General features: G+C 38.2%; 1 protein-coding gene across 3 annotated transcripts in view; it reads right to left on the bottom strand.

Moving 5' to 3' along the window:
* Positions 1-2,189: 2,189 nt before the first annotated feature.
* The window catches only part of FNDC3B (fibronectin type III domain containing 3B), a 323,327-nt gene continuing 306,676 nt past the window's right edge, over positions 2,190-18,840 (bottom strand). For all 3 annotated transcript variants that reach the window (XM_090273940.1, XM_090273959.1, XM_090273949.1), the window contains exons 24-27: positions 16,792-16,958; positions 14,700-14,827; positions 5,390-5,722; positions 2,190-2,719 (exon numbers count right to left, since the gene is read on the bottom strand). In XM_090273940.1, the coding sequence (XP_090130066.1) occupies positions 5,411-5,722; positions 14,700-14,827; positions 16,792-16,958 (607 nt within the window). In that variant the 3' untranslated portion in view covers positions 2,190-2,719; positions 5,390-5,410. The remainder of the gene's footprint in view (positions 2,720-5,389; positions 5,723-14,699; positions 14,828-16,791; positions 16,959-18,840) is intronic.

Raw genomic sequence — 18,840 nt, 5'->3', positions numbered from 1 at the left:
ATAAATCCAAGTTAAGAATTCAGATTGCACCCTCCCAGACTTCTCTTTGCGCCTGGCCACTGAAATCCCTCTTCTGTTTAATGGTCAGTAAATGATTGGTCACAGGTTTCCTTAAATGCCTAACACCCCCAAGTCTCTGTAGGCTGGGGCACACCTTCTATGCACAGGGAGTTTACAACTCTGCCTCACTCTTCGCTTCCTGCTTGCACAAGTCGCTGTGACAGAGTGGGGCCTTCTCAGATCCTCCCTGAGCGTGCGTGTAGCCCAGCACATGCACGTGGCCTTCTCTACCCTGAGAGCTACATCATTAACTTTTAAAAGCTCCCTACGGACATCTCATTTCCAAGGTCTTGAAGTTTTTGGTCAGGCTCTCGTTTGTTCCAACTGGTATTTGCAGCCTCAAGAAGAAGCAGGGTTAATTGATTGCACTGATTATTTTTCAACAAATGGTCTGGGTACAAGGCTTTTCCCATGGAGTGAAGCTCTGAGGCAGGTGAGATAATGACAACATCCTGCAAGTGAGGGTCTGCCAGGGAGCTGAGCCAGGTAAAACAGAGACAATGCTCGGGACGTGAGACCTTCTGAGGCGCTCCAAACCCAGTCTGTTCCCTCGGTGGTTGCAGGGCTGCTGGTTTTCAAGGCTACATGTGGAGCCCAGGAGAGGGGCAGCGGACTGAGATAAAATACCACAAAACTGCTGTTATTACCAAGTTCAATTGTTACAAACCTTTGGTTAATTTCTAGCATTCTGAACAAGTTTCCAGAACTTTTTATTGCCAGTGTTTTTGTTGCTTTTGTGGAGAAGTAGATTAACAAATGTCCTCACTCCATCATTCTTGGAGGTCTTGTCCTATTTACTCACTTCTGATGGCGACACGTACAAGGAAAAGAGACATCATCATCTACTTCCATGCCACAGACTTGGCGGGAACTGTGGTCAACTGCAGAGCAAACTCCCCAGCCAACAAGGACAGCTTCTCTTCACATCTGTTGAAAACCACCATTCCAGAACAAGACCTAGTTCTTTTAAATTTTAGTAGTATCTGGAACCATGATTTTGTGTGACCTTCACTCTCAACCGTGGAGAGTGTCTCCGAGTCCAGAGACTTCCTCCTTTACCTTCTGAGGATGAACATGTAGGCCTCTGTGGGGGTGGAATGGCAATTGTCCAGCTCAAAAAACTGGGAAGGGATTTTATAGATCTAATGGAATTTTAAAGAGTTTTCAACCACTTCTATTTGAGGCCCTTCTCCCCCTTAACCATCACTTCAGGAGATACTTCTATTTTGGGGCCTTCAAGGTATTCTGCATGTAAATTTCACTGGCGTTCATTTTTCCCTGATAAATTAGAATTTGGCTTTCTTCTGTTAGGTTTCTAAACTTCTTTCTGGTGTTAATAATTTCTCCCCCATTCTTCTCAGAATTGAGGGGAGCTGTGACTTAAAAAAAAGTTTTTTTTTACTGTTTTCAGTGGAGTGTAAAGATGTGTCAAATCTGTTATCTTCAATTTGTCATTCTTACACATAAGAATGGCTATAATTCTTTATATAAGAAAGTGAGCTCTGAGTTATAAACAATTAGTTTTTCCATACATCTTCCTCCCAGAAAAACAAACAAAACAAACAAACAACAGTAGCAATGCCTAGCAAAGGAATTCTAAACATAACAATGAAACCACGGGCACAGTAAAAGCTCTACGCCTTATTGCTGTTGTTGTTGTTGAATGAGACCTGGGACAGGGAAGGTCAAAACTGTATGAGTCTGTCATGGAGAGGAAGCAGCCAGGGGTTGGTGACCAGACCTGGGCTCTTGAGTTTTGACATACAGATAAAATGTCAGGCAAATAGGTAGATTATCCACACAGATAAAAAAAAAAAAAAAAAAAAAGCAAAAACAAACAAAAACAACTGGCAGCCCATGGCCCTATATGGTCTACAATCACACGCTTTGGTTCATACAGGGAAACTTAGATTTTTCGCTTCTTTAGAAATAGTGATTGCAGGACCCCAGCCTGCAGGAGCTGGGTCGCTGCGGCCCTCTTAGATGGCACGGCAACCACCATGTACTATGACACCTGCTTGGCCTCTAAAAAAAATTTGAATTTGCAATTTCTGGGATATGGTTTAAGTTTATAAAAAGTTAACAACAACAAAAGCAATCCTTTTCATGGCCGAAGAACCCTACTTAAGTCAGAAAGAATTAAAACATTTATTGGGCATAAATATATTACATATACACTACAGATACAGTTAGGTATTACATATAGCATAGTATTTGCAAAATCTATACATTAAAATTGATATGGCAGTTTTAATACAATGTATATGAAATAGTCTAAAATTTACAATACAGGAAAAGATGATTCTTTTTTTTCTCCTAAAGTTGAAAAGCTTGGAATGTATGTCCAACAGTGAGGTAAAACATTTTGTCTTTAAATTTAAAGAATTGTGCAAGGATAACATTCAAACACATTCAATTAGGGCACTTTTCAATTTTGACAGGAATACTGAATTACTGTAGCCAACAAAACACAGTTAGAAAATGCCAACATTTCAAGTTGATAAGAACAAGGCAGATAATATGAAAAAAATCTTTTAAAAAAGTTTTCTTTTTAAACAATTTCTTTGAGGACAAAGGGCAGTTTGCTTCACATGACTGGAATTTCTTGTGCCAGGGATGAGTCTGACATACAGAGCATCAGAAAGCCACGCACTCACTCCTACATAATGCAAAAGGGCAAAGAGACAAGGTTAATATAACACTTTATTTTATTGTTCATGTGTAATGGCAATATATATAGTTATATATCAATATCACATATACATATTTGTGATAGAAAACAGTGCCATATAGAGTAATAATTTTTTTGACTCAAGAGATTATGATGGATACCAAATAAAGGAGAGCAATAAAATAAAGTGCTGTCAGCTAGTGTTTCGCACACTTCTGCTTTCTGGTGGTTAAATCTGGAAGTATGAAAATCACAAAAAGATCCAATATTCATAGCAATTTTGGCCTAAAGTATTATTTCATAAAAAAAAAAAAAAAAAATCCCAACTGATTCAGAGCAGTTGTCCTTTATAGCAGCAGTTCTAAAGTGTTTCCAAAAAGGGACATTTTTTCTTTCTGCAAACAAGGTTCTTGTACTCATTTGAATCTTCATTGCTTGAAAAATGCCTTTTCCCCAAAACACCTGCTTGAAATTGTCTCAAAATGCAGATGCAATGTTACAGTGGGTTATAATACACATTTAAATAGAGGGATACGTTTTGGAAGGCCAGAACTTTGGCAAAAATATATTTACCTTGATATCATCGTTTTGCAAGGCTAATTAAACTAATTATTATAGTCAATAACAAAATACAGAACTCTCTAGTACTTACTACATCAATATAGGCACACAGAATAATTCATTAATCTTAGCACTTTCTTTAAGAGATGATTATGGTTTTTTGGGTATATGTAAACGTTTCAATCACTGATAATGGATTTTTTTTTTTGGCATTTAATGCACTAGATGCTCTTATCTTTAAAAACATAAGATGTCAGAAGATTGATAATACTACAGATGTTGCCAAGGAACAAGACTGACCTAAAATCACAGAAGTATAAAACACATAAAAAATAACATGCTACAAGGGAAAATTAGTACATAAGTACATTTAAAAATTTTACAATAAATAAAGATTGCACTGTAATTGGCATTTAAAGTACTGTATGCAGAATATAGTATAAATAAACCAAAAACAAAATAATGTTGGTTTCCCCATGACTTTGGTATGGGAATATTATAAGCTAGTACAGGATACTGCATCTTAAGACAACATAGACCAAGCACAAAATAGCTATGACCAAGAAAAACCAAGTAGCAAAAATATACAAAAACAGAAGGCTGGGGGGATACACTGTGTCTGTTGCACCCTTTTGGAATATATTTGCACCTCCAACTCTTAAATGTCCCTGAGGTACGCGAACATTATGGACTTCATATAAATAATCCAATGACTTTGGGTTAAAATTGATTATCTCATGACTCAAAATAAACATGCAAGAGTAACACTTTGCACTCCAATAGCACCTGTTAATCAAGGATCTCAAAGCACTTACAAACATTAGAATCCCCATTTTATTTATTTTATTTTATTTTTAATGCATGGGAAAACTGAGGCACAGAGAGGTAAAGTGACGTGTTCAGGTCATGCAGCAAGTTAGTGACAGATCCAGGTAAAGAATCTAGGCTCCTTGACCCCCAAACACCCTGTGCTTAACAACCAAATACCATTCCTTCTCCACACATGGCCAGGTCAACCCCACAAAAATAGTAACTACAAATTTGGATGACTCTCTTTTGGGTTTTACCAATTTTCATTTGCTGTTAGCTTAGTATTATGTGCACTGAATTAAGGTATGGAAATTCAATCACTTCACTGATACCTCAAAGAACAGCCTAAAGGCAAATCTTTCAAAAATAATGAGCTGACGTAAAAGAAGATTTCTCACAATTAGTGTAAATCATGAACAATGGGCAGAGGCACTCACTAAACTGTCACCAGTTCTCGTCATATAACTCTGGTCAAACATAACAGAATATAATAACTCTAGTGATTAGATTAGAAGTAGTTATATACAAAGACAAACAAACAAGTTAAAGCAGCTTTAAAATAGCTGAACAAAGAAACAACTAACTATTGCACAATGCCCTTTTAAAGTTACTGCTATAAATCGATGTGGTAAAATCTACAATGCTCCATAATTTATAGGTGCATTTTGGTTACTTGATTTCTTAGACAGGCAGCTCATAGTGTTAAAATCATAAGAGATACAGATTATTAAAACATCTTAGATTAAAGTACACTTTTTGACCTTAATGAGCTAAACAGTTAAATAACTGAGTAACAATAACGGTTGTTTAGGGCAGCCTTATCTGAGTGAACACATCTTCTGTAAGTTGGTGTTGTGTGGTAATACTCTGAACAACACTAAATTCTAGCCCTGTAACTACACACACTGACTCATGTTGACAGCTATAGAGTCAAGACATAAGAAGTGACTGGTGAATATAAATTACTAAACTGTAACATGGAAAAAAAAAATCAAAGGCTTGCAAAAGACATCAGTGAAAACAGAAGGCAGATCTGAAAATGTGAAAGATAGAAAGCTAGCTTCTGGTATCTGGTTTGCTCTTCTCCTTCTCCTTTAATAAAAAAAATCCAGTTTAATCTCTTCCTAGTTTTGCATTTCAAAAAGGTGCACCAAAACACTGATATTTTTTTCCTAGCTAAATCTGTAGAACAAGAGAAGTATATAAATCAAGAACAAAAGGGCTTAAAAAGGGGATTATCTGAGTAAATGTGTGTATTAAAATGTGTAGCATTAATTAAATTCATACCTCTAATTTTGTTGGGTTTGTTTACTTCATTAAGAAGTACTGTAATATAAAGGCAAAAAAAATGGACAAAGTTGCAAAGCCAAGCACAATGATGGCTGCAAACTGTTCGTCAGTAGGCATCATGCTCTTCATTTTGGGATCATCTAAGCTCCCCATGTCCCCTGTAAGCATGACCTCACTTCGTTGTAACACAAAAGCCGCAGAGGGGCTGAAGGCTCCGCATAGCTCCTGAGAGGTGTCTAAACAGCGACGACACGCACACACGCGGAACCTGTAGTCTGTGTTGGTCTGGAGGCCTGAGATTTGGAATGTGGCTTCTTCTCCCTTGTACACCTTCAAGAAAAGGAAAAGTCCTGGTCAGTGAATTTATAATATCATGGTCCCTAAAGGAATACTCATGTAACAGCAGGAGACTCATGAACCTCGCTTGGTTTAAATAAACTCTGCAACATCAAGAATTACATAGAAAGGTATTTCTTCCAATCTGTGTGCCATCCGTAAGAGAAGTATTCCAACCCATTCGGAACAAAACAATACAAAATTCAGTGACTCTGATACTGACAGAAGGCAACAAAGCACTGAGTAGAACTGTAGCTGACATAAGGAATAGACATGCATCTAAATAAATGCCAATAACTATTCAGACTATATATAGAAGCTGATTTAATTCTTAGACAGGGCTCTAGGATCTTGATCCCAGAAGAGAGATTTTTAATTAAAACAATTAAAAACAATGAATTGTATAAACAATAAAATGCCAAGTTTCAGCTGAACCATTTTTTGACAATCAGATACACCACGTAACACTATGCTTTTAAGATATCCCACCTCTAGCCCTAAGAGGTAAGCACTACTCTGACTTCCAATTCTGTAATTAGTTTTACCTGTTCTAGAAGTTCATATAAACAGAATCAAAGAGTATGTACACTCTCTTGTACCTACGAGATTCATCCATGTTACTGATTCAGCAGTTATTACTTTTACTAAGGAGTAGTGTTCACTTGTATGCCTATACCTCAATTTATCCCTCCCCTCCTTTTTTTACAGATATTTGTGTTGCTTTCAGTTGGAGCTTTTATATAATAACACTGTATAAACATTTTTGTACAAATTTTTGAGGGCTTACGTTTTTACTTTTTGTGGGCAATACTTAGGAGTAGAAGTGCTGGGACACAGGGAGAAAGAATTTCAAAAGTGAATGAATCACCCTGAACTGCCATCAGCAAAGCATCAGAGTTCCAGTTACTCCACACATCCTCGTCAACGTTTGTTATTACCCTCAGTCTTTTCTATTTTAGCCATGTTACTGCGTGAGAATGGTACCTCATTTGCATTTCCCTGATGACTAATGATGTTTCCCACCTTTTCATGAGCTTACTGGTCATTCATATACCTTCTTTTATGAAGAGTTAAGTTCAAGTTTTTTGCCTGTTTTTAATTTGTTTGCTTTTATTAATTTGCAGGGGCTCTTTATATAATTTGGACATAAGTGCTTTGTCAGATGTATGTTGTGAATACCTTGTCCAAGTTTTATGGCTTGCCTAATAATTTCTTAAGAAATTTTTGATGTAGTCCAATTTATCACAAATTATCATTTAAATAATTAAGTTGTCTGTCTTAAGTGTTCCCTCTCTGGATGACCAATCTGGTTTTTTCCAGTAAGGATCTATTTTCTTCCCCTTTGTTAATTCTCATATAGGGTGTGGCAACTGTGGGCTTACAGTTATGAGTACATAAAACACAGTTTATTTTTGTATTATTATTTATCAATTACTGTATTGTTTTCCATATGAACAACTGTAAATCCACTTTTGCCTCATCCTGAATAATCACTATGAGCCTCACTATTACAGGACTTGAAAACTCCCAGTTTGCTTAGACAGAGATTTCCCACCCTCAAGTAGACTGATGCTAATAAGTCTTTGAGGGTGGGGAGGTCTTGCAAGGTTCTTCTATCAAAGGGATACTGATCCTCAAAACACTTACAGAAGATGATAATTAGATCAAAATTAATTAGAACTTATGGATTATATCTGAGTAAGTCAATAGAAATAGGAAAAACTAGCTGGAATTTAACCAAATCAGGAAGAGATTGGCTGGTGAGGAATTTAAGAAGAAAGTCAAATGAAATGAACTCTTTCTATATGAGTGGCACTGAGTTAGTGCTTAAAACATGCCTAGTACACCGTAATTGCACAGTAAAAGTGAACTCTTATTATTATTACTATTTAAAACATAAAAACTCCAAATATATTCTTAAAATACAATTAAAAAAGTGACAGATATGAACATTTTCTACAGGCCACCTCAGTAAAGCTGCCAATTTTGCCCATTAATACAGACTCACAGAAAAGAAGAAGAGTATTTCCAACAACCTCAACTTTGTCTGAAACACTCACCAGCGATGGAGAGTTAGTGGGAAACTACAAATGGTGAGTGTTTCTAAAGCCTGCTTGTCAACTTCTACCAAGAAGCAGGACATTCCACCAGTGAACACAAGTGCCCGGGCCACGCACACAGTGTTGGGCAAATTGACAGAGCAAAAGAATCTTCAAGCTTTGAAAAAGCACCAGACTTTTAATGTGACCTGTTATTTAGCCTTCTTCTTAAGATATTTTCCTCCCTTATTTTCAAACCTTACAAGAAGACTTTAAGTGTCTCAGTTATTACACTTTTTGTCTAGTGACTAAACCCCAAGTAAAATAATTGTTTCTCATACTTTTCCAGATTCATCATTGCTTTTGCTATTCACTTTGTAAGGCTTTAAGCATGTTCATCCTGGTGAGTTACCCTTCTTTTAGACTGTGGCATGTGCCTTTGCAACTGGAATTATAGACAGAATTGGGCTGGAGCAACCAAGAATAAAAGAACTGCACCTCCTCCCCATCCCCAGCAGTACTGAGAGGCCACCCCCTTCTCAATGCTCACTGTTCCAATGATGAGTTAACTGAATATTTTAATTGTCATGATGATGGCCCCGACCCACACATGGCCAGCTATTCAAGAGTTTAGACTACACTGTGACGAACAGTCTATGAATTACTTCCCAGCATGTGGGTGGTCTTAGGAAAACAATGACATACCTCTGTTTAAAGGCATGTTTTAATTATGAATGTTCTTTACTTTCTTAATTTCTTAACTTCAAATGTTCAAGTTCATATTTTTTGAGACAAGTCTTTTCTTGGAAACTGCTGGGACCATTCATAGAAGGAATGATTTGCAACCTACTTGATAAAGCAGGCCCCATCCACATCTACTGTCTGAGCTTTGGTTTCTATCTGCAATGTCCCATGTACGCAATTCATTCTGACTCTTTGCTGGTTATTAATGTTGGCATGATTAAGGGGTTGGAGAAAAGCTGCCATCTAAGCCTTAGCCACAAGGTTTCTGATACACTTCTTTCATTGATTCTTTTGGGGGCCCCACCTCTTGAAATATCTGATTATACTTATCAAGGGTAAAATATTGTAGCTCTTGGAGCTCTTTGCCTTTGTGTGACCTGGAGGAACTGGGTCTGGTCTGATGTGGCCATGGGAAGGCATGGGGCAGATCTCTCTCAGGTACAGGAGCTACTACTTCCTAGGTTTGTGAACTTTGGCAAGTAAAGCTTAGAGCCTTAAGTTTTCTCACCTTCAACCTGGGGATAATAACAGTACCTAAACTAACTCCAAGGTGGATTGAGGGTTAGAGGGCAGATGTATGTGAAAAATGCTTTCTGAAAGGAATATGCTGGGGATGAATCAATTTTATCAAATTTAATCCTCCTGATTATACTGCCAGGTGATTATTACTTCCATCTTAGAGATGAAGAAATGCAAGATCAGGGAGGCTGTTAATTTCTTAAGGTCTCATAACAAATAAAGGGAGAGGCGGACCCAGATGAGATCCCACTCCTGACCCAAACACGTGTACTCACCATCAGAACTGCCCCAGCTCTGCCTGGTCCACCCCTGTGGGGACCAGTGATGCCGCCACCACCCATCCTCGACACCAGTCCTCATCCAGTGACTAGTGTGACACCAGGTCTAGTTCACTTCGCCCCATGATCTCCCTGGTGTGTCCCTTAAGCACACTGCAGGTCACGCCACGCTGGGCTCTGCTGCCCCAGGAGGAAAGCACCGCCGTTATGATGCACAAAAAGCAGCCCCCACCCAGCGTGTGCTGAGCAAAGGTTTGGGAAGCGTTGCTGTGATGTGGCTTCTTACTATCTGCCTGCAAACAGTGACCTCATAGCAGAAAATCACTTAGTGATCTATCCCCACAGATGTTTCAGAGAATTTTGCAAAGTGGATTCATACATGATTTTTATTTAAAGGGTTTCTATGATATCCATAATTTCCATGACTAGTTCCCTTTAAGAAAGTTAGCCCAGAAGTACATTTAATTCCCCAGAAACCTAATTCATGGAATCTTGAACAAAGACTTTCTATAATAATTTGATTGCATGCCCCAGCTCTAACTCCTTAGGGTGAAAATCTCTGAAAATGTATTTTGAAAGCAAAGGAATGCTATTCTTCTCGTACCATTAGGCAAAAATCTCAGTGAAGGAAAATGTATCTCTAATTGAAGGAAACTTCCTTAATGACAAGTCCAATCAAGAGTTAGGCTTTAATTTGTAAATTCTCTTCTTTTAGCCATTCTTATAGTTTTAATTAGAACAGCCCCCCTCTTTCACAAACATTGGCAATACAATGTTAACACCATCTTTTAAAAAGAAATATTTATGCTAAATATATTATCTGTGGGACTGTGTTGTTACCTCCCCAGCACCCAGCACCCAGCTCAATGGCTTGAACAAAGCAGACGCTCAGTGAATGTTCTCTAATTAGAGTCCTCAGATACTCAACAGCAGATTTCCTTGTACCACAGCTTGAAAAGAGAAGCATTAAGGATTAGAAGACACATAAACCGCAGAGGCAGTAGCAGTTTAGTTACATGCGCAGCCATCACTGTAAAAAAAATGGAATCATTAACAAGGATTCTGTTGTTTTCAGTTTATTGATAGTTTCTGATCTACTTTAGAAATAGTTGGAAATGCTTACTAAGCCTTTGGATTAATTCTTAGCTAAGGAAAAATTAAAACAGCCCCCAAAACCCACTTCCTGAGGGTTCTGATTCCTGCAGTCTGAGTTAGCAGATTTGCTCCTGCGTGAAGAACCACAGCCGTGAGATTGTAAACCCACCGGGTCGGCAGGCCTGCCGCACAGCTGTGACCCCAGTGAGGTCTGTGGCGGGGTGGTGGGACGTGCCGCCTGTCCATTTAAGATGTTCTTTATTCAAGTAACCAATCATGATATTGCAATAGGTACACAAGCACTATTATTTTTACAAAGACAATTTCCATTCTTGATTTGATGTACAGTATGTTTTGAAGTAATTTTGACATCTTATTCCAAATGGGAGGGTTTAAAGTGATACCCAGATAACCAGAATGAAGAATCTGTGACCTTCAATTCAGAAAAACATGCTGTGGAGCTAAAATCCTTTAACAAGAGCATTTGGGGCGGATCAGTGGAGGCCTGAACTTGGACCAGGGCCTGCACTTCTGTTTTGAGGTCACCCCTCTTTCAAGAACTGGGAGAGGAGACATAACTGTGTAGCGCTGTCACTCACACAGTGCCTTCTCAAGACTGAGCTGATCTGATGTCCACAGGAGCCCTGAGCTAGAGGGTCAGTGTTCCCACTTGTACAAGACCACAAAGGCTCAGCAAGGTGAATTAATTCCTCCAATATCACATGACTTCCGGAGGCAGACAACAGGCTGGGCTAGCCACTGAACAGCTTCTCGGGGGTGTGTTTCCACCCCGATGGGCGAGGAAGCACTGAGAACACTATCCATGCTGTTCTATTATACGCCGGGCATCCCCACAGTGCAAACAAAGCCCTAGGTACCTGAACTCCAAGAAATTGCATATAAATTCATTTCATATGAAAGTCAAAATAAATGTACTCATGAGGATTTTTCTGGTGTGAGGGGTTTTGACCTTTGTCTGAAATTTAAAGGGACCTATAAACCTAAAACAAAACAAAAAAACAAAAACCCTGAGAATCAGTAAAATAAATTATGACTTTTAAATATCTCCCTCTTGACGTATTTTCATTTTGCTTTGGCTTTGACCCTTTAATCATGAATAAACAAATAAACAAACAAAAACAATGTATGAGACAGTCATAGTCTCATGATTTAATTCCTCTTAGGGAATTAAATTGAAAGCCATTAAAAAATATGTAGGCTCCAAGGCTAAGTTCTATCAAGAGAAGGTCTTTATTCACAGTAACTTATGTGATACCATGAAGAATCAATACATGTCCAGTACTACATTCTAAAAATGATACTAAGTAAAACTTTATTGATAAAGAGATGCCATCAAATTAAATATGGAGCTCTATAAATTTTCAGATGCTTCTAAGGTCTTCTTAATGCAACAAATATGAGCACCAAGAAGATTAATAATTTGTCACAAATTCTGACTCTTAATAGGTAATAAGGTCTTACAATTTATTACCTTTTTCTCATCTTCAATGTTTATATGTAAGTATTTTTATAAAAATGATTTTCTGAAACAGGATGTGAATATGAGTCATTTCACTAGATTCTTATGCATGCATTAAACTGTTATATCTTGTGCAAATGCATACCAGCATATGCATGCAATTTGCATTCTTTTCAAGAATGCTTTACAATTAATGTTGATTGAAAAGTAGTTATAAGCTTCTTTAAAAAAAAAATGCTTAGAACATTTATTAAGTGGCAGAAAAGCCAAACCAAGATAAGCATGCATCCTAATGCAGAGTAAAATTTCAGGTGAGGATTTAATACTTTAAGTTAATTTATTATTTCATAATTAAAACTAGCTGCTCACCCCATATCATGATAGTTGAACAAAAGAAAGCTAATTAGCTAGAACCAAGACAAAAGTAAAGTCAATGTTTTAAGTAAAACATCAGAAAAGGTCTTGGCCTTTGCTATATGTTGCTATAAAGATAAGCTTGGGGCGCAGAGAGATATCCTCCTAATACAGGTGATTTTTTTCACCTAAGTTACAAACAACACTTCTAAATCTGCCCCATGCTGAAGTTTACTCTTTTAACCATTGTAGGTATAAATAACCCTCTTCCTTTGAAACTGCCTCTTTTGTGCTTACAGGAAACATTTACTGAGTGCCTAGCTATGTGCCAGTCCTAGGAAAATAAAAACACGAAAAACAGCCCACACATTAGCGGGTCCTGCCTGACCAGGGCTGTGAGTGAGGTATGACAGTGCTCCCAGCAGTGTGTGCCTCTGCAGCGGGCTATGCTCAGCAATGGTTCTCTCTCGTTTTCTATGAATTCAAAGCCTGTTATCTCTGGACTATAATTATTTTAACCATTACTCTGCACACATAATATAAATAGCCTTCCCTCCCTATCTAGTCCAAAACAAGTGAATGAAGTACTCAAAACATCATGTTTTACTTAATGCTTACTGACTAGGGAGAAGCAAAAAACTCAGGACAATTTGTCCCTGACTCAACTGTGGCTTTTCATGTACCACTACTGACCTTAATCATTTCTTGGTAAATGTAGGGAAGACATGGTTATGTGAAGGATGCTAACCCCTATCTACTGAGCCTGCCCTGCAGTACTGTGTTTTCACCTATTTTTAACAAGAAACTCATTTGTAATTGTTTACAGTAAGAAATATATTCTGAGGCGTACGTGGGATTGCAAATTACATTAGTATTTTTATGTCCATGGATCTAAATATATAACACTAAACAAATAGCAGATTCAAAACAGCCAATCTGTTGATAAAATCTAGATTACCGAGTGAATTTAGCTATACTTTGGCAATGCCCGACATGTACAGATAATGACCAAATAATGTTGCTTTTTAAATATAAAATACTAATCACTGTGCTTTAAGAAGAACATCTGTTTCCAATAACAGGTGGAAAACCATAAAGCACGGGACATGGAATAAAAGGTTTTTAAAAGTATGATGACGAATATGCAATGAATGTACCGTTGGGAAATGAAAAATTTAAGCATTAAGTAATATGCTGTGAAAGTCTGTAACGTTTCATCTTTTAACCATTTTTACATTACTACAAAACAGGTGGGAAAATCATCTGCTCTCTATCTGAGCTGAGGCCCTGAAACCAATCATATCTTACTGGTAAGATGAATCAATTACACACGTGAAGCTACTTACTTTGAAATGGGCTGGCTATCCTGTATAGTATGGGATTGGAGAGTGAAAGGAAACAGCAGTGTTTTGACTCTTATTTAAGAGGAGTGATTCGGTGTTATAGTTAAAATAGTTTTTGCAAAAGGTGCTGAAAGCAATTTATTCTTTTATCTGACACTTCATATTAAGAAAGTACAGTAAAATACCAAAAGTTCTTTGATTCACTTTATACATTTTTATTTGCAAGTATTATTACTATACTATCAACCATCAATTTAACAAAAACTCTGACTCAAATAATTTTCAATTTGTTTTGTGTTATCTGGAACCTCAATAGCAGAGTAAAGAAGTCTTCACAAATTATGCTAATTTCAGAAAACAGAAGGCAATTTATCTTCAATTATCTGAGTTTGATATAAATGTGTAACTGTATTTAAAAGTGTTGATAAGGAATAGGCTCCAGCTTTCCTACTGTAGTAACGGTATGATATCCTGATTTCACGTAAATAGCTATTAAGTTCCTGAGAACATTATAGAAACCTATAGAGTATCTGAATCTTTAATTGCCAGTGACTTATACTGTGTGGGGTTACAAAGATTATGGATCAAAAAGGGTTGTGAAAAAACATAAAACCAAATTCTTTATCTGGCTGAATTCCAATTATATTTTCTCTTGCACATGTTTATTATGTGACCTTAACAGCTTGCTACTCAAATTATGGTCTGTAAACCAACAATACCAGCATCACCTCACCCCAGACCTACAGAATCAGAGCCTGCATTTTGATAAGATTCCCATGCACATGAAAGTGTGGCCAACAGCGACCTAGAGCTTCTGAATCACAGACCACAAGAATTGATGATAGTTTATATTCCTTATTCTTCTGTTATAACTTCTATTAAAGATACAGGACACAGGAACTGAAAGTTTAAGATGAATACCACCATGCACAAAATAAAATATAAACTAGGGCTTGTAAAGTCTAAAGAATTAGGTAATGGGTGATGTAGGCAGTTTCTAGGATTAATTTTAAGGAAAGCGTAGCTCACTGGGCACTGAATAATTCAAGGCAACAGGAAAAGGCAAGGCGCCACCCTGAGTCTGACAGCCGCACAGGTGCCATGCACACTGGTCCTCACCTGTTTGTACTCAGATTCTCTTCCAACCAATACCTGCAGAACATAGTGGACAGGGTCGCCTTTCATTGGTGGTACCGTCTCCCATAAGATTTCACATGAATTTCCTTCTAACTGTGTTACTCGAGGTGCTGAAATACAAATTCACACATTCAAGATCAAAATGAAAAGTATCACATTAGCAACATTAGAGAGAGCGAGAGAGTGCTTGTGCTGTGCCTGCCCTGAGGGGGCTGTATGTGCCCAGCCTCCTATCAAACCAGCAGGGTGCCCTTTTCACAGAGAAGACACTCCATGACTAGTAAGCCACTGGTGGAACAGCCTTTGTTCATTATCTTGTCGATACCTGCTTTTGGCCTGGACTGAATTTTTGTTATTTTTCTATGGCTATGGAGCACCTTCTACGACTAGGTCCTGAGCTAGGTAATTTGGGGAATGCAAAAACAGGGAGCATAAACCGTGCTTTTGAGGAAATGAAGATCTGAGGGGAGGGGACAGTAAGGTATGAAACAAGTACAAAAAGAACATAAGGTAAGGCAGATTAAAATGAGAAGTACAATGAAATGTCAGGTAGTTCCAGGAAAGAAACAGTCCCACCTGTGAGAGTCTGAGGGAGGTTTGTGAAGCAAGTGACGCGTGAGACACGTCCCAGAGAATGGGCAGCACTGAACCCTTTAAAATGACCATATATTTCTAGTTCTTGAGTTTATTTTTCACCTACTGAACTCATCATTCTGCTTTCAAGTTAACTATTTTCTCATAGCTTATGTTATATCTCTATAGCTTAATTCAATATCTATTCTTGTGTTTTTTTAACTAGAATGTATAACTACTCTCTCTGAACCTTATTCTTTAATTTCTAATTACATATAATTAATTCCTTAGACACAATTGTTTCTACTTGTGATTCTGTACAAGAATGTTTCAGAAAAATAAAGATTTTCTTCTTTAAAAAGTTGGAATTAAAAAAAAAAAAGTTGGATTAAATTGGCCAAAACTCCAAGCAATTTATAGAAAAATGAAATAAAAAATCTTATCAGACTAAACAGTCCTCCAGCTAAGACAACCCTTCCCTGAATCTAAGAGGAGAGGAAGAGCCCTATCAGGTGGCCGTGTGAGGACACTGTCCTCTGAAGTAAATGTGCCATGAAAAGCAAGTGCCATCAGTTTAGTGTTCTGTTTCCCACAAAATGAACCTCCACCAGCAATCACGTTGGGACGCGAAGTTTGCTAATGGTAAACAGGCCAGCCTTTGTCCCAATAACACCTATCAGCCAGTGTGCTTGGGAATCTTCTGTTACAGCTGGAAGGCAAAGCTATGCTACAGGGCTGGGGTATTTACCGCACAAACGATCCAGCCAGGCCTTGCATGTGTCCATCCTTTTACACTAACTTCTTAGTCACATGACAAAGCAACTGCCAAAAAGCTTCTGGACTGCTGCGGGGCAGGGAAGCACGGGGAAGTATTTACCATAAAGTACCCTGCAAGGAACTGTGGGAAACCTGCACGGAATCCAAACCAGGCCCCGCCCTGGAGCACCCCCACCCTCAGCCCCGTAATGAATTCTGACTGTGGTGGTAGCTGATACAGCTCCTGCCTGCAGAAGCAGTGAGTCAAAAAACGGACCGGGGATGGGCTGCTGAAGCTGCCTGCATGAGTCTCTAATCTCTAGGCACTGAGGTTGCCCAAAGATGAATGCCAACCTCTGCTTTTCCTCAACGTCTTTGGCAAGGAGACTCAACCCTTTCATGGTACATTGTCTTAAGCGTGACACCAGGAAATCACTAATTTCTAACCAAAGTCCGGCACTCCGGTCTGTTTCTTTTTTGTCCATCTATCTCCTGCGGGGATGTGACTACTAATTATCTGTAATAATCATTTATACGTAATTGCGCAAGTCTATCAGTAGGCCATCTCCTTTAAGGCCTCTCATTTTCCCCCAAAACCCATTTCCCTACCTTTTATTTTAGAAAGTTCTTTTGGTTATATCTTGCTGATATTAGAAATTTTATAAGAGTCAGAATTGTAGCTCTTACTCTAGTTACATTTCCTTACTCTCACAGAGGAATATGCCAAAATACACTGTCAACAAACCTTTGACGGTGGGGGGGACACTCTTGGTTGTGCTGAAGGTGTAGGTTTCCGAGAAGGGCCCTTCCCCAGCCTCACTCGCTGCCTGGATTCGGAAGGAGTAGCACGTGAATTCTGTCAGTCTCTGGACCTTATAAGTGTGGCTGGGTCCTCTGTAGATTGAAATAAACCTAGAAGGAGCCAAATCCATTAGCCATATGAACTTTTATTACTGACAAGAAATTAATTATGATACAAACTAGTGGAGCAGATTCGGTCAACTTGCTAAATGATTTTCCATCAAGTCTGAATTATAATAGTCAACCAGTTGCTATGTTATAGTTTAGGGTCTAATATATAAGAAAAACACATTTAAAAACATATTAGAGTTAGAATGAGATCCCTTTAGTTATGCTATAGATTCAAAGACATCACTTGTTTCTATTTTTATTTTTTAACAAAATTTCAAATTTTTCAGTTAGATACTGTTAACCTAACCTACCTCCTACTGCGTACTAGACAATGATGCTAATGTTAACTGGGCACTTAAGAAATACAATGTCCTTTTTACCTGAATTTTCCTAATAACTTAGGTTTTGCTAGAAAGTACTTAAATTTTAACCATTATCTTCCCATGGTCTTCCAAAGCCTGTTTCCCAAACTAGTATGAAGACATTTAGGATTATAACTCTTAAAAAAAATATGTAAAGAAAAAATACTTTGCTCACAATCATCCATTATAATCAAAATAACAGAAAAATAGCACAGGTAGGCTAAAAAGTTTTGACTGGCAGCTTCTGGATGCTTCTATCTGAATCATGAGCCATAAGCATAGAAGGCATGCGATAAAAAAAATAAGGGTCTTGAAAAATTACCATTTTCACAATGAAACTGCATTACTTGTAACTACAACATACAGTCATCATTTGTCTTTAATTTACAGCAAATTGTAAAGTTTTGGAAATAACATAACTTCCCATAAGTTCTCCAGGCTCTTTAGTAAATTCAAGATCTGAATCCCGTTGGTCCAGGGACACTCTGAGAACACTCCCGGTGTCCTCCCAGTGTCCTGCGCTTTGTCACAGCATCTGAGGACAATCGGTTGTGTTCAGATACTGCTGAAAGCTGGTCAGTGATAAAATCATCATTCAAAATGTGACTCTTAGGTAGATTAGGCCTAAGGGGTAAGCAAAATTCATGCGTTCATTTAGCAAACAGTTGAGCATCTGTTGTGCGCCAGACTCTGGGATTCAAAGCTGAATAAGACCTAATCCCGGTGGGTTAGTTGGTCCTGTGTGTAGGCAGGGTTTTCTCAAGAAGAACAGCAGCTTTTCCACATGCTAGAGAACAGTCCCTCTGGGTATATGGATGGATGGATAGAGACTAAACAACTCCTTTTTAAATAAAACCCGTCAGAATCAATACTTATTTTAAAATAGCCATGCCTCCATCAGCCTTTGGAATCGAGTTCTTGAGCCATAGTCATTTCACCTATTAAATGTTCATTCTGCTATGCTCTGTAAGGAGGCACCTCTTACTGACGGCTGAACATTTTAATTTCAGGGAAAGCCAGAGTCCAGGCTGAAACCCACAAATACCATGGCAACCTATTCAGTGCTCTTGACACATCACCACGTTAATGAAGATACCCTTGCTAATGCTAGAGGCAAACAGCTATTTATTAACTCAGCCTCACCTGGGCCGAACTCTAACCTGAGTAATTGCCCTTAATTATAGCACAAAATGGAAGTCATGGTTTAAGAAGTAAAGTGTTATATCTTCATTACAAACTTACAATAAAGCCTGGTTTTCAAAGGAGTTTGGAGAGCACTACTACCAAAAGCACTGGTTTCCTATCATGCCTTACTCTAAGGAGAGTATTTCCTCTTGAAAATAAGTTCAATATGTCTGTCGGCAGTAGAATAAGCATGCCTCTGACTGGTCCTTCAATTTAGTCTGCTCCGGCGGAAATAATCATGACCTACTTGCTATTTCACTGAAAGCCGTCCCTGCTTTGCCTGACCTACCACCTCCCAGAAAAGGTGTGAAAGAAATTGGAAGAAATGGGGTAAG

Source organism: Furipterus horrens, unplaced genomic scaffold, assembly GCF_987537825.1.
Source record: "Furipterus horrens unplaced genomic scaffold, mFurHor1.1.pri manual_scaffold_1, whole genome shotgun sequence".
Lineage (NCBI taxonomy): Eukaryota > Metazoa > Chordata > Mammalia > Chiroptera > Furipteridae > Furipterus > Furipterus horrens.
This window is presented reverse-complemented; position numbering and strand designations above follow the sequence as displayed.